At 44.1% G+C, this 26,968-nt stretch overlaps 1 protein-coding gene across 1 annotated transcript; it reads right to left on the reverse strand.

Moving 5' to 3' along the window:
- Positions 1 to 782: 782 nt before the first annotated feature.
- On the reverse strand, positions 783 to 25,624 carry LOC110969990 (DENN domain-containing protein 2D). Its single transcript, XM_051949723.1, is given in 16 exon segments — positions 783 to 1,109; positions 3,718 to 3,856; positions 3,859 to 3,959; positions 4,050 to 4,131; positions 4,254 to 4,304; positions 4,442 to 4,609; positions 5,736 to 5,837; positions 5,839 to 5,889; positions 13,413 to 13,553; positions 19,853 to 19,930; positions 20,027 to 20,096; positions 20,219 to 20,331; positions 21,688 to 21,863; positions 24,704 to 24,793; positions 25,438 to 25,479; positions 25,621 to 25,624. Coding segments are annotated over 16 exon segments (1,476 nt in total). The 3' UTR covers positions 783 to 1,041.
- Between the last annotated feature and the right edge of the window lie 1,344 nt (positions 25,625 to 26,968).

Genomic DNA, 26,968 nt, shown 5'->3' on the forward strand with positions numbered 1-26,968 from the left:
AACCAACAATTTTTATTATCAATATGAGTAACAGTTATTTGTATTTACTGATGAATTGGTCAGGATATAAAATGTCACAAAATAGTGAACAAGATGCTTAGATAATAGAAAAATTGAAAATTGGCAACATACACATCTGACAAGCTGATACCAGCCAAATTTTGGAATTGTTGGTTAAACAATGGCAGTGATTAAGAGCTTATAAAAAAATACTACCAGATACTTTCCACAAAAAGCTAACAGATCCATCAACTGATAAGTTAGGTTTGAAGTATAAGTTTGTTTCTGAGTGTCAGGGTAAAAATTTAACTGTCATGTACAATCAAGGTCTGAAGCCCTTCAGGTTAATCTGACCACACGTGTGGGACTGCAGTCACCACTAACAGCATACTCAAAACAAGCTAATTAACACTTTGATGCACAACATGGGTCAAAAGTGACCCAAATCTAATGGAAAATAGGCATCTCCTTACCACCGATATGCATCAAAGGGTTCAGCAAGAGAAGACACATCTATGAATATATTTCATTTTGTCATTTGTGTGGCATCAGTATTTAACAATATACATCTAACTGGATTATATACACAGCATAGAAGTCAAACGAAACATGAAGTGCACTTCTCTGCTACATTCCTTGCCTTTTTGTTCATGGAAACAAAGAGCATTTTACTTATTTGTCATTCACACATAAAGAAACTAACAATGAAAAATAAACAGTGTAACAATACAGTAACACAAAAACGATGCTGCGAAAAATTTAAAAAAAGCTGAGACTGTATGTAGAAGAGCTTGAAAAACTAGTCTTTATTTAAAATTATTTTCCTGCTCATCTGCAGTAGATTGCGGTCACAGGCTGACAATAAGCACAGGGAACAGAAATCTTTACTTCTGAAAGTATTTCACCTGTGAATAGTACTAACACAGCCACACAGTAATTGACACATTGGTACATAATTATTTAAAACCAAACTAACACACCACATAAAACACAGAGAGTAGCATTCACATGTTTTCCTAAGTACACCCAGAGCCCTGCCAGCTAGTGTTTCTTTGTCTTGTCCCTTTTTTTCTTCTCCTGATATTCAAGGATCTTTTGGTGAAATACTCCTGTAGAACAAAACACAAAGAGTAACTGAACTGACAAAATATTGAATGATTCAGAATATCACTAGACAATTTAAATTGCTAAGATTTTCCAAACTTAAGAGTTAGTAATTAAATCAGTGTATTCCAATAAATCATGAATCTACATGAAATGGAACTACATTCCAGCTGTATTGTTGAATGCTAACAAGAAAAGTAGTAACCTCTAGTGGCTTTAGTGCATCAGTGTTTTGTCCACCATGTCTAATGACAACAAGGGAATGAAACCAGTGATGATATAATTATGATTTAGTACTACCAACTACACTAATGGAGAGATATTTGTTAGAAATATGACTCGTTGTCGTAACTTATAATTAGGGGAAAATGAAAAAAAAACAAAAACACATCCACGATGTCATTTCACACACGAGAAATGTGGTTTTTGCTACACACATCCTTATCTCTGCTGGATGATTGAAAAATCATTGGCCAAGAAAATTAATAGCAGTAATTGCCTGGGGTACTGTGTGTTGGCTCCAGTCTGTACAGACTATAGAAAAACTAAATGAACTCATCGGGCTTTCTAGCAGATAAATGATGTTTTGAAATGACCTCAAACATACCAAGTCTTTACTGCAACAATACTTATCTGTCACTACTGGCTTATTAAAGATATATTGTTATTAGCATAGGCTGGCTTCAGAAAGACTTGAGGATGGCACTTTCAAAACACTTCGTATCCCTCTTAGTTTAAGGGATTTGCCAATAAGAATCGATTAATAACCAAATCCAGATATGTATTACAAGTCGCATACCTTTTCCTTTTTCTCAAGATAAAAGTTACTGCCGTCACAAAGCATGCACTGTTTTTGCAGTATGCATACGATTGGGACCTACTACATCTTCATAATAGCGCACTTATTTGACCTAATTTGACCGGTGCAGTCTGTAGAGGGAAATGAGCGGTGTCTGTCCGTGCATTGTCGGCTTCTCAGGATTGTGTACACTCATGCGTGACAGCACGAGATATGTGATGTAAGTGCACAGAAAATTGAGTATAAAAGAATGCTGGCTTGCATACTTCAAAAGCCAGCCAGATGTAGTAGGACATTTAAGTACTTTGGACTATTTCTTATAGCATATGCCATATCAGTTTCAGTATTTTGTGCAATACTTTGCTTTCCTGAACATGTCATTATCATGTGCATAGTATTTACTACTTCAGTATCATTGCCAGTATTACTTCTTACTTTCTATTCTTTTGTGTACTAATTTACGTATTTTGTATTTTGATCATGCTTGTGTCTTTTTGGTATTCTATTAGTCACTGAATGCATTTTATGTTATTGTATTTTCTGAGTAATATTTGGCACAAGAATTTCAGGAATTCGAGATTAATGAAGTTCCATCTTATGTTATTCAATGAAGAGTCTCTTAGTATCACTATGACTAACATTGATGTAGTGTTTCATTTCTGCTGCATCAAATTTTCTAGAGCTGCAGTTGAGAATTTCTAGAACTGGATCTTTAGACCAGATCTTGGGATCTCAATCTGACCTGGTGATGGGAAGAATTATTGTATTTCACAGTTCTACACAGTGTCTCTTCTCAGTAGAGATCAAGGTTGGTTATTTTGCCAAGCTGATGACAGGCTGCTACAACATGCCATCTAAAAGTTCTGAGACTGCTCCTGTTGTGCATACAAGGAGTGGGCAAGGTTGTTCACATGCAACGAAACATTTAATGTCATGAGTCAGGATTCTACCTGACATGGCTCGATCGCAGCAGGACCTGTGTCACACTTATTTTTTGTGACCACTGGCAAGAGGCACCAGGTCAGTGACCAATAGTATGCTTGTTGTTTTGTTTTGACATTTATAGGATTGTGCGCCATGAATTTATCCCCCAACTATTAACTGTCAGCGCTGGTTTCCAGTTCCAGTTTGGAGCCAGCGCCTGACTTTAAAGGGGAACTTCGTTTTTTTTTTCAACCTGGGGTCTGTTTCCATATGTAATTTCATACATGTGAGTGATGGAGAAATTAATTTTTGACATAGCTCCAGTATTTAGCCAGGCAAGCAGCTCAGCTAGCAGCTTGGCTAGCGAAAAGTATGGGGCAGCTGGCCCCCTGCGTCAAAGTCCGCCCTAACGTGCTTTTGCCCCACACTGACCGGCTCAGATAGTCTCAATCAGTGTCCCACAACATACTAGAGATGAGAAGTGAACGAAAACCTCCACATTACCTGGCGATCGCTCTTTGTTGTGGTCTGTATCCAAATCTCAGGACGCTAGAACGCAAATCTCGTTCCGAAATCGCGCGAGAGGTCGCGCCAAAACACTGGTTTTGGCTCGAGCTATCGCGCGATTTCGGAACGAGATTTGCTTTCTAGCGTCCTGAGATTTGGATACAGACCACAACAAAGAGCGATCGCCAGGTAATGTGGAGGTTTTCGTTCACTTCTCATCTCTAGTATGTTGTGGGACACTGATTGAGACTATCTGAGCCGGTCAGTGTGGGGCAAAAAGCACGTTAGGGCTGTGACACAATGGCAAGTGGGTACTCCCACTGTGTGTGTGTGTGTGTGTGTGTGTGCGCATGCGTGTGCATTTGTGCGTGCGTGGTGCATACCTTGCTGTGATCCAGGCTGCTGCTCTACCTCCTGGATAAACAGGTCAAACATTTGCGTCTTGATGAACTTCTTGACGAAGTGTCGAGTGGTCTTGGACTCGATGGCCTTGTAGAAACTTCTTTGTTCAACATGCCCCGTTCTCCAGCACCACTGTATTTCACAAACGAGGCGTAATGGCCAACCGTCTTCACAAAGAAATGCAGAAAGGCTTCCGACACCACCCTGTTCAGCTCCTCCCCCACTGAAACAATGAACAGAAAGCATATGTGATGATTGAACTCACTATTAATGTTACAAACTGATACATTGTGTTTGATTTTGGTTCACTCACTTGATGCTTTTTGTCTGTTCGTAAGTGCCTCCAGTATTTCACTTTGGAGCTTTGGAGGCAAAATAGAGCTTTCATCGCCAATCTGGAATGAAACAGGTTTACAATTCCACACTATTTTTTTCACTTATGGATTATTTCTTTACTTGTCAACATTATTAAGTGATAACCAAAAGATTTAAACATTTTTGCTGTTACAGCACTTACTGAAACAATGAATGTCTCCTTTTTATCCTCAGACAAATCCACCAACAGCAGCTGTGTTAGACAAAGAAAAGGGCAGAATAAGGAGATCACTCCAATATTAATTCACTAGTATTGTCATTTAAATACAGAAAGCCTCCTCCAATTACAAGTCAAAGCTTGAATGCTTTGTTGTCTTCTTCATAACTCACATCACTTTGGTCAGTAACCTGGTCCAGTAGGTGCTTCTGGACACCCAGCAGGTAGGGGGTCGGTGCCATCACGACGTCAATCAGGATTTTTGGAACAATGGAGATGAAAGTGTGCTGCCAGGTGAAAGGGTAAAGGAGGGCTGCTACTGCATGAATGACTTGGATAATGTACTGCAGAGAGACAAAAGCTGATATCAGGACTGATTTTAGACAAACAAAAAGAGAAACAATGTTGTGACTGCTATAGCTAAGTGACACCAATCCCTTCGTATGTTACCCTTCTTTTAGTCGGCACCAGACAATAGAAAGCTTTTCTACTTCTACTGGACTTGGTGTTCATTAGTTATTTTTACTGCCTCTGGACCAAAACAGATCATTTATAAATATAATAATATAACGGTAATAGGAAAAAAGAGGAAAACTGATCGCAAGTATATTTATTTTATTGCCCTTAGCCTTGATTGGTGTCTTCCACAGCAGATTTCACCCGGCCTTATCCTCAATTTCAAAATCTGGTGCGTGTCCACAGGATCTGTCAATTTCTTGCTTTCCATTCATTGTCTGTGTGAAAATTCCAGAGTCGCGTTCTCAATGTAAAATTTTGTCTGCCAGGATTTTATTTTCACCAAAAATATTGACATTTTAAATTTTGAGCGCTGTCTTATGGCATGTGTCCAAGGGGATGTTTTTCCCCACACACAGGGCGTTTCACATAGATCCTGTTGACACATCATTTGAACCTAATTACTTGGGCCCTACGACCAGGCGTTTGTTATTCACGGTCCTAACTTACTGGAGACGTCCTCTGTCGTTTATTGTTTGGCTTGTTTGTTTTGGCCTCATATATTAGTTTCTAACTATTTATCTTAAGTTCCTGAACAAAAATAGGGAATGTGTGTTATAGTCACTGGTGAACATTTGAATGGTCAGTGCCACTTTCACACAGAGCATCACAAACGCTAAGGTCATTCAGCAGCCTCTGGACAGAGGTTTTACCTGTCTACAATGAACACAAACTCATATCTTCTATTCAATCACCCTGTTAGCCCTTAAACAAACGAAATGAGACTGACCTGTAACTAACTGTATGCTCCAATTCTAACCTGCCATATTTGATCTGTGCTCAGTGTAGTAAGAAACAGATAACAGCATCACAGACATCCAGAGTCAACTGTTTAGTAAATAACATAAAACCTGCTACATCTCACATACTGCAGTACTTTTCATGTACGAAGTTAACATGAATGTATGTCTCCATGTCATTTCTATGTGTGTGAGTGTAAAGGTGAGTGATATACCCCAGTTCATCTGCGATGAAAATGATCCGTCTCTCCAGGACAGCAGCTGCAAACACCAACAACACCTCTTTGTCTGTCAAGCAGTTGAAGAGTGTAGCCAAAGTTGACATGTTCCAGCCAGGAATCCAGCGGCCGTGTTAGACTGATGATCTAGTAGAAAGTCACCACTGTCACAAATATGCCAACAGCAGCTCCAGCTTTGATATCACTCAATTGACAATAAACTGACTATTATCTCTTCTTACACTTAACTGGCTCCCAATCACACACCACAGCATCTACAAAACCATTCTCCTAACCTTCAAGGCCCTCCATAACCTTGCCTCCCGTACCTCACCGAACTCCTCCACATCAACACACCCAGCTGAACTCTCAGATCATCTTCCTCCCTCAACCTCACCATCCCTCCTGCCCACATAACCACCACTGGCTCCAGAGCCTTCAGCCGCTCTGCCCCCACCTCTGGAACTCCCTCCTACCTGGCATCCGAAACATCGAAACACTGGACATTTTCAAATCCCGTCTCAAAATCCATCTGCTCGAACGAGCATACTCTCTTTGACTTCCTTTCACTTTCTTCTTCTGTTGTTTTAAGAATTGCTGATTTTCTTCTTTTATTTTTGACATATTTAAATTTAGTATTGTTTATTTGAATGTATTTTAACTTTGGTTACTTTGTACGGTGTCCTTGGGTGCTCTGAAAGGCGCTTAAAAATAAAATGTATTATTATTATTAGATTAAATGAGATGTAGGTTAATTTTTTGTGCTTTTATGATGACGTGTAGAAAAGCTCAATGCAACCATCAAGAACAGGAGTCTTGATAAAGCCAGAGAACCTTGTCTTTGTTATCCTTTAACTTCAGGGCTGGTCACAGTAACTAGCACAAGCAACAGCTAGCATCAGCACATACCTATGATGACAGTGAGCAGGTGAGACACTGGTACACGGCCTGCTAGGAAAGGTGCTATGTGTTTGCTCTGAGGTAAAGGCTGGATAATGCAGAATAGGTTGGGAAACAACTTTAAACAAACGTAGCCACCTGAAGGATCTCATATGAAATCACTAAGTTGCATCGTGGTCCACGAATCAGTGTGTAAATCTCTATTTATTCAGTCAGGCTGGTAACTATATTATATTTCACAAGTAAGGAGTAAGTAGTAACCCAACTGCTTCTGCACACGTTTACCAGTTCTGAGAGCACAGTTACACTCCCCTCCAAAAGTTTTGGAACAGAGAGGCCAGTTCTTTTATTTTTGCTGTAGACTGAAAACATTTGGGTTTGACATCAAACAATGACTATGAGACAAGAGATCAACATTTCAGCTTTTACTTCCAGGTAATGACATATGGGCACATGAAAAACTGGCAGGTTCTAACAAAAGGTGCTATAAGTTGTCCATCACATTCAGATGTACACTACCAGTCAAAAGTTTGGACATACCTTCTCATTTAATGGCTTCTTTTTATTGTTATGCCCATTATACATTGTATATTCTCACTGAAGGCATCAAAACTATAAATGAACACACATGGAATTATTTAGTAAACAAAAAAGTGTGCATTATGTCAAAACATCTTGTATTTTATATTCTTCCAAATCGCCACCCTTTGCTTTGATTACTGCTTTGCACACTCTTGGCATTCTCTGGATGAGCTTCATGAGGTAGTCACCTGAAATGGTTTCCAACAGTCTTGAAGAAGTTCCCAGAGATGCTAAGCACTTGTTGGCTCTTTTGCGTTCACTCTGCAGTCCACCTCATCCCAAACAATCTCAATTGGGTTTAGGTCAGGTGATTGTGGAGGCCAGGTCATCTGACGCAGCTCTCAGTCACTCTGCTTCTTGGTCCAATAGCCCTTACACAGCCTGGAGGTGTGTTTGCCCTGTTGAAAAATAAATGATGGTCCAACTAACGCAAACCGGATGGCATGTCGCTGCAGGATGCTGTGGTAGCCATGCTGGTTCGTTGCACCTTCAATTTTGAATATATCTCCAACAGTGTCACCAGCAAAGCACCCCCATACCCCCATGACACTTCCTCCTCCATGCTTCATGGAGGGAACCATGTATGTAGAGACCATCCATTCACCTGTTCTGTGTCGCACAAAGGCACGGCAGTGGATCCAAAGACCTCAAATTTGGACTCATCAGAGAAAAGCACAGATTTCCACTGGTCTAATGTCCATTTCTTGTGTTTCTTGGCCCAAAAAAATCTCTTCTGCTTTTTGCTTTTCCTTAGTAGTGGTTTCTCAGGAGGCCTGATTCGCACAGTCTCCTCTGAACTGTTGATGTAAAGATGTGTTGCTACTACAACTCTGTCTGACATTCATCTAGGCACTGTTGACTTGCAATTTGTGAGGCTGGTGACTCAGATGAATTTATGGTAAATGATCTGTATTTATATAGCGCTTTACTATACCTGCAAGGTATCCAAAGCGCTTTACACTTACTTACACATCACATTCACCCATTTACACACACATTCACACACTGATGGCGGAAGCTGCCATGCAAGGCGCTAACCACAACTCATCAGGAGCAATTGGGGGTTAAGTGTCTTGCTCAGGGACACCTCGACATGAGCACGACGGGCCGAGGATCGAACTGGCAACCCTCTGGTTGCAAGACGGCCACTCTACCCACTGATCCATGACGCTGACGAGAATAGAATAGAATAGAATAGAATAGAATAGAATAGATCTGTATTGTCACTGTTACAGAAAACAATGAAAATCAGTGTAGTACTGTCTGAATAGCAGCATTGAAAATAAACCATATAACACACCCTAAAAATATTTACAACATAAGAGCAAATCTACAGTATGGAAAAGGTTTGTGGTTAGAGACCTGTTCTACATATGATTATTGCATATGATATGAATTGCACTGACATAAATATTGCACTTTTAGGTATGTGATATTGTCATTCAGAGGGGAGGGAGCAGACATTTGACAGTGTGGGGATAAATGCTGTTTTTGAGTCTGTTGGTTTTGACTGTTAGTGTCCTGTAGCATCTACCTGAGGGGAGGGGGGAGAAAAGTGAGTGTCCTGGGTGTGAGGGGTCTCTGGTGATTCCCTTGGCTTTACTCTGCAGTCTGCTGGTGTAAACGTCTCTGAAGTGAGGTAGTGCGGTCCCAGTCACCCGCTCTGCTGCTCTCACCACCCGATGCAGGTCCTTTCTGTGAGCTACAGTGCAGCAGCTGAATCACACTGTACAGTAGTACGTCAGTAGGCTCTCAGTGGTGGAGCAATACAAGTTTATGTGCAGCTTTTTGGGGAGAAGAGCCTGACGCAGCTTCCTGAGGAAGTACAGTCTTTGTTGGGCCCTGCTTACCTGGTGTGTTATGTTTTTTACAGGTAAGATTAGTTGAAAACAATTTACAATAATGACCTGGTAAAAGGCCCCACCAGGAAGAATGATAACAAATAAACAAGTACATATATAAAAAAATTACACACAAGTGTTTAAAGAGAGATTAAAAATACCCTAAACTAATGCTGGAAATTCAATGAAAACATGTGGGTGGACCATGTCAAGTCCACAGAGATGTGAACCCCAAGGAACCTGAAGCTCTCCACACTCTCTACCTCCTCTCTATCGATGTAGAGGGCGGAGTGCAGAGGACACATCCCTGAGAAGTACCGGTGTTCAGGATGAGAGTGGAGGAGATGTGGTCTCTGATCCCGACGTTCGAGGGTCTGTTGCTTGGGAACTCCAACATCCAGGAGCACAGTGAGCTGCTGAGCCCAAGGTTGCTGGGTTTCATAATCAGTTTGTGAGGGAGAACTGTATTGAAGGTGGAGCTGCAATCCACAAACAGGATTCTCATGTAGGTGTTACTCCCTTCCAGGTGTGTGAAGGCTGTGAGAGATGTGATGATGGAGTCTTCCGTTGACCTGTTTGTCCTATATCCAAACTGATGTGGATCGAGGTCAACAGGAATAGCAGCCTTAATATGGCCTTAACATGGCGTGAAGTCTTTCAAAGCACTTGGTTATCATGGGGGTTAGAGCAACAGGGCCCCAGTTGTTCGGGCAGCTCACTGTGTTCTTCTTGGGCACAGGAATGATGGTGGCTGTCTTAAGGCAGGTGGGGACTGTAGACTGTAGCAGTGAGAGTTTAAAGATTTTGGTGAAAACCTCTGCCAGCTGTTTTGCACATGGCTTGAGCACTCTTCCTGTGACACCATCTGGACCAGGTGCTTTTCTTGTGTTGGCTCTGCTCAGGGTGGCCCTGCCCTGACACTACTGCAGGTGGATGGGGATGTTGTCCCTCTCTGAAAGAGCAGTGAAGGTGGAGGCCTGTCCATCGCATTGGTCAAAACGAGTGAAGAACTGGTTCAGAATGTCTGGTAGGGTGCTGTCTGTGGAGTCTGACATTGTCTGACCATCCTTATGGTCGGTGAGTCTCTTGACCCCCTGCCACATGTTCCGAGTGTTGTTGTTGTCAAAGTGTTCCTCTATGCGCTGTTTGTATTTGCGCTTGGCCATTTTGATGCCTTTCTGAAAGGACCGCTGTGTCTCTGTATAAGCCTGCTGATCTCCTGACGTGAAGGCAGTCTCCCATGCTCTCAGGAGGACACACACCTCGCTGTTGAACCACGGCTTTCAGTTTGGGAACACTATAATAGTCTTTGTTGATGTTACACTCACAGAGCAGAAGTTGATGTAGGAAAGCATAGCAGATGTATGACTCTCCAGGTCTGCCACTTCTGCAAATATCCCCAGTCTGTGGTCTCAAAACAATCTTGCAGGGCTGAGATGGGTTCTTCAGTCCATACACGAAGTGTTTTTAATGATGGTCTTTGACTCCAGATCTTTGGTTTATAAGCAGGAATCAGGGACAGAGAGAGATGATCTCATTGGTTCTTGCCATAGTATGGATTCTAACAGTTGTCAAATATGGCTGTCAACTGTGCACCAACCTGACTTGTGCACAACACAACTGATGGTCCCCACTCCATAAAGAAGGCAAGAAATTCCACAAATTAACTTTGACAAGGCACAACTGTGAAGTGAAATCCATTTCAACTGACTACCTCATGAAGCTCACTGAGAGAATGCCAAGAGTATGCAAAGCAGTAATCAAGCAAAGGGTGGCTCTTTAAAAATATAAAACATGTTTTGACTAATTTCACATTTTATTTCCTAAATAATTCCATACGTATTCATTCATCGCTTTGATGCCTTTAGCGAAAATCTACAATGTAAATAATTGTGAAAATAAAGAAAAAACCATTAACTGAGAAGGTGTGTGCAAACTTTTGACTGGCAGTGTAAAAAAAAGCTAAAATGTTGATCTATTGTCTCATATTCCTCATTTGATGTCAAACCCAAATGTTTTCAGTCTACAGCAAAATAAAGGAATTGGCCTCATTGTTTTAATACTTTTGGAGGGGAGTGTATTTGGGATTTACCTATAGGCAGACCTGCCAACCTTGGCGAAATGTTTTGCGTACCACTTAATCTCACACACGCACGCGCAAACACGCACGCACACACACACACAGCTCGCGCTCATGTCGATAGGAAAAAAAACTCTCGGTCCTTATTTCCCTGACATGACATCGTATTTTCAACGTGAAAGTAACGTTATTAACAGTACATAATACCAAAAGACACACACGTACACTCACGCGTGCACACGCACACACACACACAGCTCGCGCTCATGTCGATAGGAAAAAAACTCTCGGTGCTTATTTCCCCGATATGACATCGTATTTTCAACGTGAAAGTAACGTTATTAACAGTACATATTTGCCAAAAGACACACACGTACACTCGCGCGCGCGCACACACACACACACACACACACACACACACACACACACACACACACACACACACACACACACACACACACACACACACACACACACACACACACACACACACACACACACACACACACACACACACACACACACCATTTTACCGTTTTAACAGCCAGCTGCGGGTGGGGGCATGGAGAACGGGGAGAGAGGCGGAGGGAGGCAGAGGACAGGAGAGAGCGGGCCAACAAGGGTTCGGCAGACTCGTTATTCTCCGCTACTCTATGATGATTGGTTGAAATTGCACCACTACACTGCTGCATCATGTTGTCAGGCATGAGTATTGCACGTCCACATTTCTAACAGCACTCACAGATGTCTGCAGCTTTTTGAGTAGTTTAATGAGGCGGAGCGTACCAGCGTATTTTGATGTCGAATTGCGTACCTGCTACGCAAAATGCCTATAGGTTGGCAGGTCTGTATAGGGCTGTCCTGACCATAGTTCTGTCAGTTTGTGCGCTTAATTTTTTACTGTTGCGTGAATTGTTTTACATTTCCGAACTGGCTGGAATTGCAGCAAAGTTATAGATTTGGAAAATTCACCAGGTTACTTTAGGAACGGGGGAACAGCTGTGGGAGGTAGCCAGGTGGTAGAGCAGGTCGTCCTATGATCGACCTGCGCCTAGTCACGTGCTGTTGTGTCCTTTACTAAGACACTTTACCCGCCATGCCTCCAGTGCTGTCTCACACTGGTGTATGAATACGTGTGAATGTTGGTGGTGACGGAGGGGCCGTAGGCGCGGATTGGCAGCAATGCTTCCGTTAGTCTGCCCCAGGGCAGCTGTGGCTACAAATGTAGCTTACCACCACCAGAGTGAGAATGTGTGAGTGTATGAATAATGGATCCATTGTAAAGCGCTTTGAGTGGCCAAAAAAGCGCTATATAAATCTAATCCCTGACATCATAAATTATATATTACCCCGTCTGGAATGAAGGCAGACGAGCATTAAACTAAATCCTTGTTTGTTTGTTTGTTTTTTTTAAACAATCTGAGCTATACTGTATTTTCATTTGAGTGTAGCAGAAAATGTATTTATTTTTCAGAAAGCATTCAGTGTACCAGACTGCGACCAAAATTGTCGCATTTGCAACCTTTTCGAGAGTGTGCAAGTTCAAGTGGTAGCATTACGCCAGTGCATGATGATCATTAAGTTGCGTTTGTGTCACTCTAATTGGTATAAACGGTAACTGTGTTAACTACAGTGGTACAAAGTAGTAGCTTTGTAACTTCAATGTACTGTGGTATTTACACTTAGAAATGCAGTCTTCATGAAATGCAGAGTGCACTGACATGCGCTACTCATAGAAAAGAGTTCATGTAGAAAAAACAGACCTATAGCGGGATATATGCTGTTTTAACACCACCTTAAGTCATTGGTGACATGCATTTACAAGGAAGATTAATTCATATATTAAAATCATATTGCTTGCAGACACTTCAGGGCATCATATTATAGATGATTCCAATTTTTCTCAATTTATCAGTCTGGTGTATTTTCAGGCATCTATTGTGTCTCACTGACCTAATCATTCATGACATTTAGTTTAGAGATCAGAACCCTACCACATTCAAAAACATTTCGGAACTAACATGACTTTCTAGAGTAGATAAGAGAAAAAACAGTCAACATTTCGGTCAATTCAATTTAAAGGCTCTATCATCTAATGGCTTTGTTGAGGGGACTGTTTTCTATGCCCTTTAAAACATTTTAAAACCTGCAGGTACTCATCAAAAAATGGTAAGAAGAGAAAAAGAGAAATTACAGATTTTTTTTGTGTCTGTACTTGTAAGCTACAAGTGACAAGTCATAAACAGGAGGAGGGGTGTTCCTCTGACCTCAGTGCCCGACTCAGGAATAAAGCTCTTAATCTCCACTGTGTTTCCCGGAGCTGGGAATGGAGCCTCTCTCAGCTTCTGCATGAATGGGTAGATCATGGCCATGGAGATCTGCCGACGCTTCTCCACCTCATCAAATATCTGCACAGACAGGATAATACATAATCATAATATAGCTGCATTACCATTGCCAGGGCTGAGGAATGCATCTATTTGCATACAACTAGTTCCAGCAGGGGCTGCATAGTGGCTCGGTGGTTAGCACTCTCGTCTTGCAGCTAGAAGATTCCCCATTCGAGTCCCGGCCTCTGCAAGGAGTTTGCATATCCCCTCTGTGTATGCGTGGGTTTTCTGTGGGTACTCTGGCTACCTCCCACAGTCCAAAAACATGTGAGGTTAACTGGTAACTCTAAATAGTCCATAGAAGTGAATGTGAGTGTGCTTGTTTGTCTCTATGTGTAGCCTTGTGATAGACAGGTGACCTGTTCAGGTGTCCTCTAAGTGCCCTAAGTCAGCCCAGTCATAACTGTTGCCTGAGGGTCATTATATATGATTTTGACCCATTTCACAAAATTGGTACCAAAACCAAATTTTTCTAATGTGTAAAATAGGGAAAGCACCAAACCATCTACAGACTTTTGCTGGGAAACCTAGATAACATTAAGGAGATGTTACATGCTATTTGTTGTTTCTGCCTTTTATAAAACCAGTTTGATCCTCTTTATCCTTGATTATGAACGAGAAAGCAGTTTTCGGTCCACATTTAGTAGAGCAATCAGTCTATAGGAGGAAAGAGATTCGGGGCATTTCCCTTTTTTCAATGTGAGTGTTATGTTAGCCTCTGAAAGAGTCTGTGGCAGTTCCGTGGTAGAAAATGCATGGTTAAACATTTAAAGTAACCGTTCTATAAGTAGATCCTTTAATTCTTTACAAAATTCATTGCAGCATCCGTCTGGTCCTAGTGATTTCTCATTCTATAAACTTTCAATAGCATGAATTATTTCTTCTCTTGCAATCGGGACATTGAGAAGACTTTTCTGTGCTTCTGACAATGTTGGGAGATTGATTTGGGCAAAGAAATCTTCCATTAACTGGTGTTCATCACTTGTCTGAGCAGAGTCTTTTTATTAGTATAGCGACGGTCCTACTTCTGGTAGTGAATGATGAGAAAAATATTAGTCCAAAAACTCCCTGCTGTAGCTTCAAATGCTCGGCATCATTAAAGTGCGTTTCTTGCATGACTGCAATATCTATATTTTAATTTTTCAAGAACATAAGTACTTTCCTATGTTTTACAGGATTAGGAATTCCCCGTACATTCCACATACAAAGTTGAAGCTAATTCATCATTAATGTAGACTATTAATATAATGGAGGCACACGGTATCCTGAAGAGGTTTGACATGCCGGAGGGAGCTGTGGCATTTGTGGACTCACAACTGAGCTGTGTCAACACATAAAAACCGGAACAACATATAAGAAAATAAAAACAAGAAAATTCTTCAAATATTGGGATTTGTTTTGGTCCCGATAGTTTAACCGAGTGAGTTCACAAATGCCGCAGCTCCCTCCGGCATGTCGAACCTCTTCTCTGTGCCATGAACAGTCATTTTCAATGTAAGTCAGTCTATATCCAATGCTCATCTTTTTCAACTGGTCTTTCACGCCAAGTCTGTGCGTTTCTTGACCACTGCCACTGAGTAATTATTGAAGAAAGAAGTTCTCGGTCCAGTGTGGGCGGGGTGGTCCAGCTCTGTACCCAGACGGCAGGCTGCATCCATAACACGCTGCTTGTCTGTGAAGTTGTGAAACTTCATAATGATTAGCCTGGGCCGCTGGTTTTGGCCTATCTTTGGTGCCCGTGCAGTCTAATTTGATCTTGTCCGTTTTGGTGGTAAGCTTAAGGTAGCTAGGTAGCCACTCCTCCATAAAATTAACAGGATCTGTTCCTTCTGTGTCTTCAGACAGTTCAACCAAAGGTATACTGCATCTCCACTTACGATTGTCCTAATTATCAGTTTGCTCGGACAGAACACTCACTTGCTTCTCCAGGTGTGTCACTTTAGCCTGCACAGACTCTGTTGGAGCCTTCATGTAAGCAATGCGGTCCTCCGCCTGACCGAGTTGCACTCCCAGAGCTAGTATTTGGGTTGTTTGATCCCTTATAGCTACAAGTACAGTCTCAACTTCAGTATCAATAACTTTTGTGATGTTTTTGGTTATTCTGTCCATTTCTTGGAGAGTGTTCAGGTCAATGCTGTGTTAGCTGTCTTGGTAGGTCTTTTCCTGATTCTAGTCATGGTGTCATGTAATTTTGAAAAGTAATTGTCAAAGGAACTGGCAGAACATTGTTTACTAAGTGGCACTGTGAGAATCATTACAAATTGTGGCATCAGAACTACAGTGGCTTAAAGTGTCAGAAGTCAGATTGGTACAGTGAGAGGGGCTGTCTCTGTCACAGCTCCCTTCTCCTCTGCCCTGTCTGTCCTGCCTGTCTCCCATCCGCTCCTCTGCCCTGTCTGTCCTGCCTGTGCCCCATCCGCTCCTCTGCCCTGTCTGTCTTGCTGTCTCCCATCCGCTCCTCTGCCTTGTCTCTCCCCCTGCAGCTCGGTGCCTGAGTGGAGTCTAGCTTCTCAGCTGACTCCACTCAGGCAATCAACCTCCTCTACGGCTCCCAGACAGCTGACGATCATCGACCCGATTACACACCCCAGCAATAAGTACCGGCTCATCCTTCCACTCCCTGCCAGATTGTTGAACCAGAACCACGCAGTTCAGTTCGCTCTCTAGCCTCTTGCACAATCGGTTTAAGTTCCTGCCTTGTTTTTCTTACGTTGTTTTCTCCTGCTTCCCCTCAGACCCAGCTGTCCGGGATCCAGCCACCCAGAACCCTCGTCCGTTTTCCCCAGCAACTCTTCACCGGTTTCCTTCTGCCTGGACCCCCCGTTCCTACCTGGACCCCCCCGTTCCTGCCTGGACCCCCATACCTGCCTGGACCCCTTCTGTGCCTGCCTGGATCCCCCGTTCTGTGCCATTATTCACCCCCCAAACAATAAATCACTTTCATTCAGCCAGCCTTGGTAGTGTGGCTCTCTGCTCAGGTCCAGCCCTTAGTTTTGTGACAGAACAATCTGGCCAACTATGGACCTGGAGAGCCCACTACCGGGGTTCGGACCAACCATTTCCCCCCACAGCCCAGCAGCTTACCCCGATGGTCTGGTTTTTCCCCTGTTCCCCGTTGGCGACCCAGCTATTTTTTTTATCAATCAGACGAGGCATTTGACTACATCAGGTCTCTCTACACCCTGCGTGACGTAAGGAGAAACTCCATTGAGCAGGCGGTCAGGGACGCTGCAGTATTGGAGGGTCGAAGAAAGGCGGCGGAGAAACCGCACTATATTCCACACCTTCCTGAAAGGAAGGTGTGGAAAATAGTAGTTCCTCGAGTTTTTCAACGCTCCCCTGACTGACCTGCCCAGCCCCGTCTCCCCGGCTCCAGTTCCAGAGAGGCCCCACGCTAACACTCCACCTTCTGTCTACATGGGGGCCATATTCCTCTCATCCACTCCCCAGAACCGGACTCAGACCCAGGCCTCCATTTCCCACAACCAGACCCAGAACCAGACCTATGCTTCCCAGAACCAGAACAACCAGACCCAGACCCGTGTTTCCCAGAACCAGACCCAGACCCATGTTTCCCAGAGCCAGACACAAACCCAGACTTCTGTTCTCCAGAACCAGACCCGGACCCCGATTCCACCAACGGAGGACTCTGACACCCTGCCCTGGACCCAAGGCTCCTCCCTGGTAGTTCTCTTCTCCTGTCTGGAGAACAGTGTATACTTTATTGCACTACGTGACCTACATGATGAGTGGAGGAGGGATCCTAAGGAGGAGACAGTGATCCGGGGTCTTCGATTAGCGGCTCAGCGACCGGGGCTAATTGGCTACTTACCCGATTACATTCAGGAGTTCCTGGAGACCCCCCTGACCAACCTGTCTGGCCCTCTAAGGCTTTCCCCTGGCAGCCACTCCTCTCCAGAACCCCTGCAGCAGGAAGAACCGCTCACCGAGAGACCTGGCCGCCGAAGACACGGTGCTAGGAGACGCCGTGGCGCTCCGCCTCCAGTCCCCGCGGTGGTCGACGCTCCGCCTCCAGTCCCCGCGGTGGTCGACGCTCCGTCTCCAGTCCCCGCGGTGGTCGACGCTCCGCCTCCAGCCCCCAGGACTTCGGCTGCCTTCGAAAGGCTTAAGGCCTCCCTCGAGTCCCTTAAGAGGCTCTGCGCCTCCCCTCCAGATCCGCCCCCGGAGGGGCCCCTGGATCCTGCGCCGCCCCCGGAGGGGCCCCTGGATCCTGCTCCGTCCGCCGGAGCGGCCCCCGGGCTGTCCGCCGGAGCGGCCCCTCTGTCCTGTCCGGGCCGTCCACCGGAGCGGCCCCTCCTGTCTGTCCGGCCCCCGGGCCGTCCGCCGGAGCGGCCCCTCCTGTCTATCCAGCTCCTACCTGCCCAGTCCCCAGACCATCTTCTGAAGCGGTCCATCCTGGTTGTACCGCCCCCGGGCCGTCCCCCTGAACGATCCACCCCGTCTGTCCAGTTTCTGGGCCACCCTCCAATACGGCCCCTCCCGCCTAGCCAGCCCCAGTCTGTCAAACCCTGGCCCGTCCGGTCTCTTCCCTACCTGCCTCAGCCTGTCCGGCCCCCAGGCCGTCCTCGGAGGTGGACCCTCCAGCGAGTCTACCCTCGGCCAGCTCCGCCTCCGGGCCACCCTTTAAAATGGATCCTCAGGCCGGTCCGGCCTCGACCTGTCCCGCCTTCGGGCCGGCCCCCGGAGCAGACTCTCCGTCCCGTCCATTCACGGTCAGTCCGGCCCCCGGGCCGCCCACCGGAACGGACCCTCCGGCCCATTCATCCCCAGCCAGTCCGACCTATGGTCCGCCCGCCGGAACGGACCCTCCGCCTACCGGAACGGACCCTTCGGCCCACTCATCCCCGGCCTGTCCGTCCTCCGGAGCGGACCCTCCGACCAGTCCATCCCCGGCCAGTTCAGCCTACGGGCCGACCCCCGGAGCTCCTGCCCTCAGTCCGGTCCAGTCCCCGTCCTGCCCTGCTCTCAGTTCAGTCCGGTCCAGTTCCCGTCCTGCCCTGCTCTCAGTTCAGTCCGGTCCTGTCCTGCCCTCAGTCCAGCCCTGTCCTTCCCTTCCCTCAGTCTCAGTCCAGCCCTGTCCTTCCCTTCCCTCAGTTCAGTCCAGTCCAGTCCTGTCCTCAGTCCGGTCTTTAGTCCTGTCTTAGTTCATTCCCTCTCCCAGTCTAGTTGAGCCCAGGTCCAGTTCCAGTCTTGAGTCCCCTTTAGTCCCTCTCCCGTTTCTCTCCCTCCTGTCCTTCCTGTTCCTCCCGTCCTTCCATCCTGTCGTTTCAGTCCCTCCCGTCCTTCCCTCCTGTCTGTTCCCCTCGTTTTTTCTGCCCTTCCTGTCCTTTTGGTCCCTTCCGCTCCATCTGGTCCCTGTGTCCTTCTGCATGTCTCTGTCTGCTCCTTGATTGCCCCGGTGGGCCCCTCTTTGGTTGGGTCCATGGGGCGCCGGGAGGCGCCCGTTGAGGGGGGGTACTGTCACAGCTCCCTTCTCCTCTGCCCTGTCTGTCCTGCCTGTCTCCCATCCGCTCCTCTGTCCTGCCTGTCCCCCATCCGCTCCTCTGCCCTGTCTGTCTTGCTGTCTCCCATCCGCTCCTCTGCCTTGTCTCTCCCCCTGCAGCTCGGTGCCTGAGTGGAGTCTAGCTTCTCAGCTGACTCCACTCAGGCAATCAACCTCCTCTACGGCTCCCGGACAGCTGACGATCATCGACCCGATTACACACCCCAGCAATAAGTACCGGCTCATCCTTCCACTCCCTGCCAGATTGTTGAACCAGAACCACGCAGTTCAGTTCGCTCTCTAGCCTCTTGCACAATCGGTTTAAGTTCCTGCCTTGTTTTTCTTACGTTGTTTTCTCTTGCTTCCCCTCAGACCCAGCTGTCCGGGATCCAGCCACCCAGAACCCTCGTCCGTTTTCCCCAGCAACTCTTCACCGGTTTCCTTCTGCCTGGACCCCCCCGTTCCTACCTGGACCCCCCCGTTCCTGCCTGGACCCCCATACCTGCCTGGACCCCTTCTGTGCCTGCCTGGATCCCCCGTTCTGTGCCATTATTCACCCCCAAACAATAAATCACTTTCATTCAGCCAGCCTTGGTAGTGTGGCTCTCTGCTCAGGTCCAGCCCTTAGTTTTGTGACAGTCTCAGGGTCAAATCATGATTAGACTGACCAAAGCACTTTGTGGAATCAGTTGTTTCCAAAGCAGGATCAGGCAGGCCAAAAGTGAGCACACATCAGAAGATCAATGCATCAAGTTTTTTTTCACTGAGTAGCAGTAAAGCAGCTTCATCACAAGATCTCCATCATTGAACTCACCTTCGAAAAGAGGCCAAAACAAGCCAGCGTGCTTATGATACAGTAGGCCTCAGGTGGTCGTGCTCCTTTCCCTCCAGGCTGAGGATTTGTTGAGTGAAAGGAAATATTTTAATTAACATAAAAAAATATTTTCTAAATGATGACACTGAGGATGCTTTTAGTCTATACACTAACCAGCAATCTCCTGCAGTAACCATTTCTTCTGCTACCATCAATCTCAGTCAGAACAAAAGAGAAGGTCTCACTGGAAACAGACAATAAAAGCTGAGGACATATGATGCTCATTGATGTACAATAAACAAAACCTGAAATACTGGTTAACAGTTTCTCAGTTAACGGTCAGTTGATCAATGTTGAATGTTATACCTGCGGTATTCTGTCAAAGGAGCCCAGTTGATGCCCTCTGGGAAACAAAAGAGGGTGAGTGCCTTTAACGTCTTTTCCTCTTCCTCCCTCTGAAATTTCGCCATCCCATCTCTCTGAAAGTAAACACATACATACAGGCTGTATCTAATTTTACACTCATTATCATTAGGTTTCACACATGTACTGCAGCCCTGAACTTATCTCAATTGTCAAAATCATTCGTCAAAATCATTAGATGGCCAACAAGAGGAGTTTATGATGTCAATTTCCTAGTATAAAGATGGTCTAATATCCAATTTTTGCCAATGTGTGAACACAGCAGGTCATCGCTGTAAAAATTCCCAAGTGGACATATTGATGACATTTCTATCATAGGAATGTCACAAAACTATAAGATAAACATTTCTGGTTGAGGAACAAGGGTAAATTATAAGAAGACACTAACTAAAATGTCTAACTTGAGAGATTCTGGGTTGTCTCTCTCAACCCAGCCGGCCAGCGGAGATGGGTCCCCTATATGAGCTGCGTTCTGCTCAAGGTTTTTTTCCCCAATAATAAGGAGTTTTTTCTTGCCATTCTCACCTTAGAGCTTGCTCTGGGGGTTCATGAATATGTGTTCTGTAAAGCATGTTGAGACAATCTGAATTGTAATTGGCACTATATAAATAAAAATGAACTGAACTGAATTAATGTCGGTATGTGCAAAAGTCAAAATTGTTGAACAATTTCAAGAAATTGCAAATGAATTGGTTGTTTTTAGCCAAAATTACAAACTTGCTATGTATGAAAAGGGCTATTTTAACGTCTTAATGTTTCAGACAGAAATCAAGGTAGTATAGTTATTTTTAGACCCAGTTCTGTGGGCCGATCATGAAGCTACCTTTTATATAGTGTGTCATTTATGACTTGCATCAGCTTATAAGTTGTGGTACAACCAGTCAAGATCTCTACAAAGGACCTTTATAACAATCCTTTTACAATACTGAAGTAACAGATCCTCCTGCCAGCTTTAAATGTTCTAAAGCTTCCTTCTGTGTACACTAAGTCAACTTGAACCATTTCACATAAATTAGAATACATGTATAAATAATAAACACACATTGTGATCACCAGATTCGGAAACACTGTACGGAGCAGTAGTAATGACAGATTCTGTTATCACTTGCTGCACTACCAGCAATTATTCTCAGGTTTCCAGCATAAAAATGGCAGTGATTGCTGTTGATTTCCAATGGTGCAACACAGATTATTTTAAAGTTAATCCAAAAAACAGTAAACTTTCTCATTCAATGTGGTTTGTTAATTTTTTTTCTCAAATACTGTAGGTCCACTGTCGTGTGGAGCTGAGGGTAATACAAAACCAACAACAAACACCTATTTTGCTCTCCAGAATGACACTGTAAAATTCTAACAAGCCTCATTCAGCACACGTCCCTGAGTGTATGTTTGAGTCTCATCATCAGACTGACCTTGGGAAACTGGTAAGTGATCTGAGGTTCATAGTTGTTGCCGTCCTTGGTTTTCTTGAGGCTGACCACTACCAGATATTCAAAGAAGTACTGACCGCTGACGTAGCGATGCTGCCGGGATGTTTCATCTGCCACCAATGGGCTCAGCTGCTCTATGTGCTCAGGATCTTTGACTTCTACACAAAAAAACACAAATACATTGAGCTTTGGCATGCAGTTATCACTGTAGTAGTACTTGGTCCTCAATCTGATATGGCTAATATCCCAGTAGCGCCACATATTTCAGTGTCGCCCTGCAGACCCTTGCCCCATACTCCCTGCTAAGATTACTGGAGAGGTAACTAAAAACTGTTATAGAGTTCCAAAATCCCATTTGGAGGAAAGAAAATCTCAATCTGAGAATGGTAGATAGAGGGAAAGGGTGGCAGAGGCCAGCAAAATTCAGATTAGCTGTTGTACAAATATCCTCAATTAGGGCATGCACTATTATTACTCCACTAGTGTACAACTCTGTTTTTTTGCTTGGACACGTTTTTGCCAGGATTGAAACATAATGTAGCTCAATATAGTCATAGTAGTCACGTGTGTCAAATGCAGGGAAACCCAATCAGGTCATACTTCCAGCCCCTTTGCAACAGATTGCCGCAATTGAACATCCATTTGACCACATCATAATTGACTGTGTTGGTCCTCTGCCAAAGACAAAGAGTGGCAACCCATACTTGTTAACAATAATGTGTGCTGCATAAAATAACTGCCAGTTAAGTTGTTAAAGCTCTGACTAAGTTTTTTCCACATTTGGGCTGCCATAAGTAATTCAAACGAATCAGGGCACTCACTTTCAATCCATACTGTTCAAACAGGTAGTTAAAATGTTGAATGTGCAGCATCCAGAGTCATGGGGTGATCATAGTTGGTGATTTAGGTCACTAGTAGAGCATCAACCTGAATGATTTTCCTGAGCAGGGCAGGCCATATGCTATTAAAAGCACTGAATTGGTCAGACAACATAAGCTGGACATAGAGTTTCCAGGTCAGTATTTCCTAGTGTAGCAGAAAGATGATAGCATATCTAATACAAACTGCAGACAGTCTAGTGATGGCATGACTCCTGAAAGCCACCTCTTTCCTATTCAATGGCACTTCAATGTATTAGTCAGTCAGGGTATTTTTAGGTGCAGTGATTATAGCTAATGTTCAAGATGAACATACGAAAGGTATCAACAGGAAGGCAGGTACTGTTTAACATATTCTGAATTCCCACTAGTGGGATATTAAATTATGATAATAACATCAACAGGTTGTACTTTTCCTTTGGTTAGGTGACAGTAGTCCCTCATTTGGACCAAATTTTATCCTGGAAATTAGGTGAAATAGTAGGGTAGTCTTCATGGACTGGACAATTCCATTGTGATAACATAAGATATTGTTGTTGGGATCAATCCAATATGTAGCTATGAACTCAACCTTTGCAAAACCGAACAATTTCTACATCACTGAAGAAATATGACAACCTTTTTTAGTCCTATTCCTTTGATGTAAACTGCTGCCATTATTCAAGTGTGGTTGACAGCACTGTGGGGGTCATGAAACACCAACAATACTACTGTGACTCCAGAGACCCATTTTTCACTGCTAGCACGACTGTCTGGAATATGTGATTTCTGTATTCAGAATCTCTGTATCACTTCAGCATCAAAATGCTATTTAGTTATAGGTCTGCAGCTATTTCTGAATCTGGAGCTACATTATCTGATCTTGAATCACTGGCCTCACAGTTCTAGTAAGTGTGCATTAGTGAGAATCCATTTCATATTTGGTCAGCTGATCTAACAATAGAAGGAGCAGCCAGCTTTAAAAGGAAAGACATACTTACATAGTACAGTTTTATTTGAGCATTTACAGCTGCACTTATTGTGTTTCTCCCATTTCTTTCAGTACTAAACAAAACTTCTCTCTGACTGCCTATTGCTGCAGCAAATCTACAAGCAGTCATCAAGCATCAAGTGTAGAGCTGGGTGATATATCGAATTAATTTGATTAATTCGATTTTATTTTTTCAATCGATGTGTAAAAAATTAAATCTCAACATCGAGTTTAATGTTAATGTCCCTCCGCTATTTTTACCCGACGCGTGTAATACACACAGTTGCCATACCAGGAGGACTGGCGCTGTAGCACAGTCTACAGTCAACATTCTGAGATACGACAGGGATACGCATGAGAGATGGAGGTGGAGAAAGGAGAAGAAAATGAGGGCGATATTGTGCAAAAAAAAAAAGGGGGTACCGTGACTTCAGTAGTATGGACTTGGTTTGGATATGTAAGGTCAGACACGGAACAGACCGAGGTGTTGTGCAGAGTTTGTAAAAAGACGGTGAAAACGAAGGGAAGTAGCACAACAAATCTCTTTCAGCACCTCAAGCAGAAGCACCCGGCAGAGTGGGAGCAATGTGTCAGGCGTCACCTTACATGCACCGAGGCCAGCTCCAAGAGTTTTTGTTTTTGTTAGTTGTAATTTGTACATTGTTTTATTTTCTACAGTTTTCCTTTTATTTATTTATTTCAATGCAGTGCCAATGCAAGTGTTCTTGCTAAAATTACCTAAGTAATAACTATTATTGCCTATGCAGTTAAATGCTGACGTTTTGGAATTCAATAAAAGATCCTATTTTTGAATAATGTTTAACTGTCTTTCTTTACACAGAAAAAAACGATTAAAATCGTTTATCGGATTTCAAGCCAAAAAAAAAATAATAATCGAGATTTAATTTTCTGGCTATATCGCCCAGCCCTAATTAAGTGTTGACCTTTTAATTACTTCTACACAATATAACACTGTCGATTTGTTGTATGCATAAGTCACTGCAGTTGGAACAAATCTACAACTCCCTCCTGACTACAGTTACACATTCAATTGATATGTAACCCCTTATCACAACATCACCAAGTATCCAGCACTACCTTCTTCATAACCTGAACTTCTTATTTTTTTTCTTTTGAGGATAGTACTCACTGTCTCTTTTGCCTCTCCGGAGGGAGGGCCACATGGCACTAAACCTCTTGAGGGCCCCTTGTCTGTCATCTTCACCTGATTGGATGGTACCTGATGGAGAAACAAAAACAGCAGCCGTTGTGTACTAAAACCACACATTAGCATTAGCTTCCAGAAACTTACTCTGCTAGATGTTTGCAATATTCTGTCTGAAGTCAAGACACTTGTGAATTATGTGTCAAACATTTATACTGAACAAGAAGGTCAAAAAGGAGAAGCAGACAGTGCTGGAGATATGAGACAGCCAATTAAATGACAAGTAATTTATGTTATCATGGCAGACAGAGCAATCAGACAGCAGTGCACCACTTCTGATAACACAAGGAAGCAGATAGAAACAAAACAGAGGTGCAGCAACTTTTTTTTAGTAAACGCAGTGATGCAAAAACAAAATCAGGGGGCTAAATGAATCTGGGGGACAAAATGGATGAATAAAATGCAGTCAACAAGGAATGTCTGTTTGTTAGCGAGAACTGAAGGTGAGATTCAGTTTGTGGCTAACATTAACGTCATGGGCTAGTATGTTTTGCGTTGCTTGCCAATAGCATGTGGTGCCCCTGGCATTTCAATAGTAATTCATTGGGGTGAAACAGTGGTAAATTTGACCTAACCTCCTGTATTGTGAGCCTGGGCTTATAAAATCTTTATTTAGCTATAGAAAACTTTCATGATTTAGGAAATTCTTCTGTACTTACTGGGTTTCTCAGCAACATCAGAGATGAGGTTATCTTGGGCTGCTCACCTGGACAACACAGAGACATTGGATGAATAAATAGCTCCAGTTTTTTGACTTATTAATTTTTATCGTGTTTGTTCTGCTGAGAAACTTTTCCTGTTAAAAGGAAGTCATTCCTCTCCACTGTCACAGATATGCTTACTCATAGGCAACTTTTTGATTTTTTGGATTTTCCTTTTATATTTTGTAGGGTAACTTCAAGTTATTAATTAGTCAGTTTAGCTCTATTATCAATATTATTACAAGATTTTAGCTATATTATTTAATTTAGTCAGGTTAATATGTATTTTACAGAATTTTGTAAGGTTCTAACTATCATATTTAAAAGAAAAACATTCATTTTAAACAACTCATCGTAACTCGTCATAAATAACACTGCAGGGTCCTAATCTCAATGTTTGAGTTTGCTAGGTAAATCTGTGACGTCACTTGCATTTCTCTTCTGGAAAGCACTTCGGTTCAACAGCTGTTTGACTCAAATGTCACTGACAGCCACCCAGCTGTGCCACCAGCCGCTACAGCCGTACATCTCCTGAGAAACGAGCAGAGATTGAACGTCAGTTGGCTGAGCTGCTCGCTGATGGAGTTGTGGAAGAGAGTTGCAGCCCCTGAGCGGCTCCAGTGGTGCTTGTAAGGAAGAAAGGGGGACAGTGGAGGTTCTGCATTGACTATCGTTGCATGAATGCAGTGACGATCAAAGACCACCCTCTCCCACGAGTGGATAATAGTCTGGATGCTTTGGCTGGCTCGGCCTGGTTCAGCACACTTGACTTTTCAAATGGCTACTGGCAGGTAGAAGTAGCTGACGACGATCGTGAGAAAACGGCTTTCACGACCGGCCGTGGCCTGTATCAGTGGTGGGCTATGCCCATGGGTCTGACAAACTCCCTGGCCACCTTCCAACGTATGATGGAGCTCATCCTGAGAGGTCTGCCATGGCACATTTGTATGGTTTATTTGGATGATATCCTGATTTACAGCCGTACTTTCACAGACCACCTCCATCATCTGGAAGAAGTCCTTTCCAGGATCCAGTTGACGGGCCTGAAGTTGAATCCCAGGAAATGCCACTTTGCCAGGGACCATGTGGTGTTCCTGGGCCACGTAGTCTCAAGGGACGGTCTCCAGCCAGACCCACGGAACACTGAGAAGGTGAGAACCTGGCCGACGCCCCGCACCCCTTCAGAGGTCAGGGCTTTTGTGGGTCTGTGCTCCTATTATAGGAGGTTTGTGTGTGACTTCTCTCAACACGCTGCACCACTGCACCGGCTGACAGGGAAGAATGTACCTTTTGAGTGGTCAACTGAGTGCGAAGCAGCATTCACCTATCTCAAGCAAGTGCTGACATCCTCCCCGGTGGTTACTCTGCCCAACTTTACACTTCCTTTCAAGGTGTACACCGACACCTCCAAAGACTCTGTTGGTGCGGTGCTGGTGCAGGATGATAAAGGCTGTGAGAAGGTGATAGCCTACACCAGCCGGGCTGTCAC

This window comes from Acanthochromis polyacanthus, chromosome 6 (assembly GCF_021347895.1).
Source record: "Acanthochromis polyacanthus isolate Apoly-LR-REF ecotype Palm Island chromosome 6, KAUST_Apoly_ChrSc, whole genome shotgun sequence".
In the NCBI taxonomy this organism is placed as follows: Eukaryota; Metazoa; Chordata; class Actinopteri; family Pomacentridae; genus Acanthochromis; species Acanthochromis polyacanthus.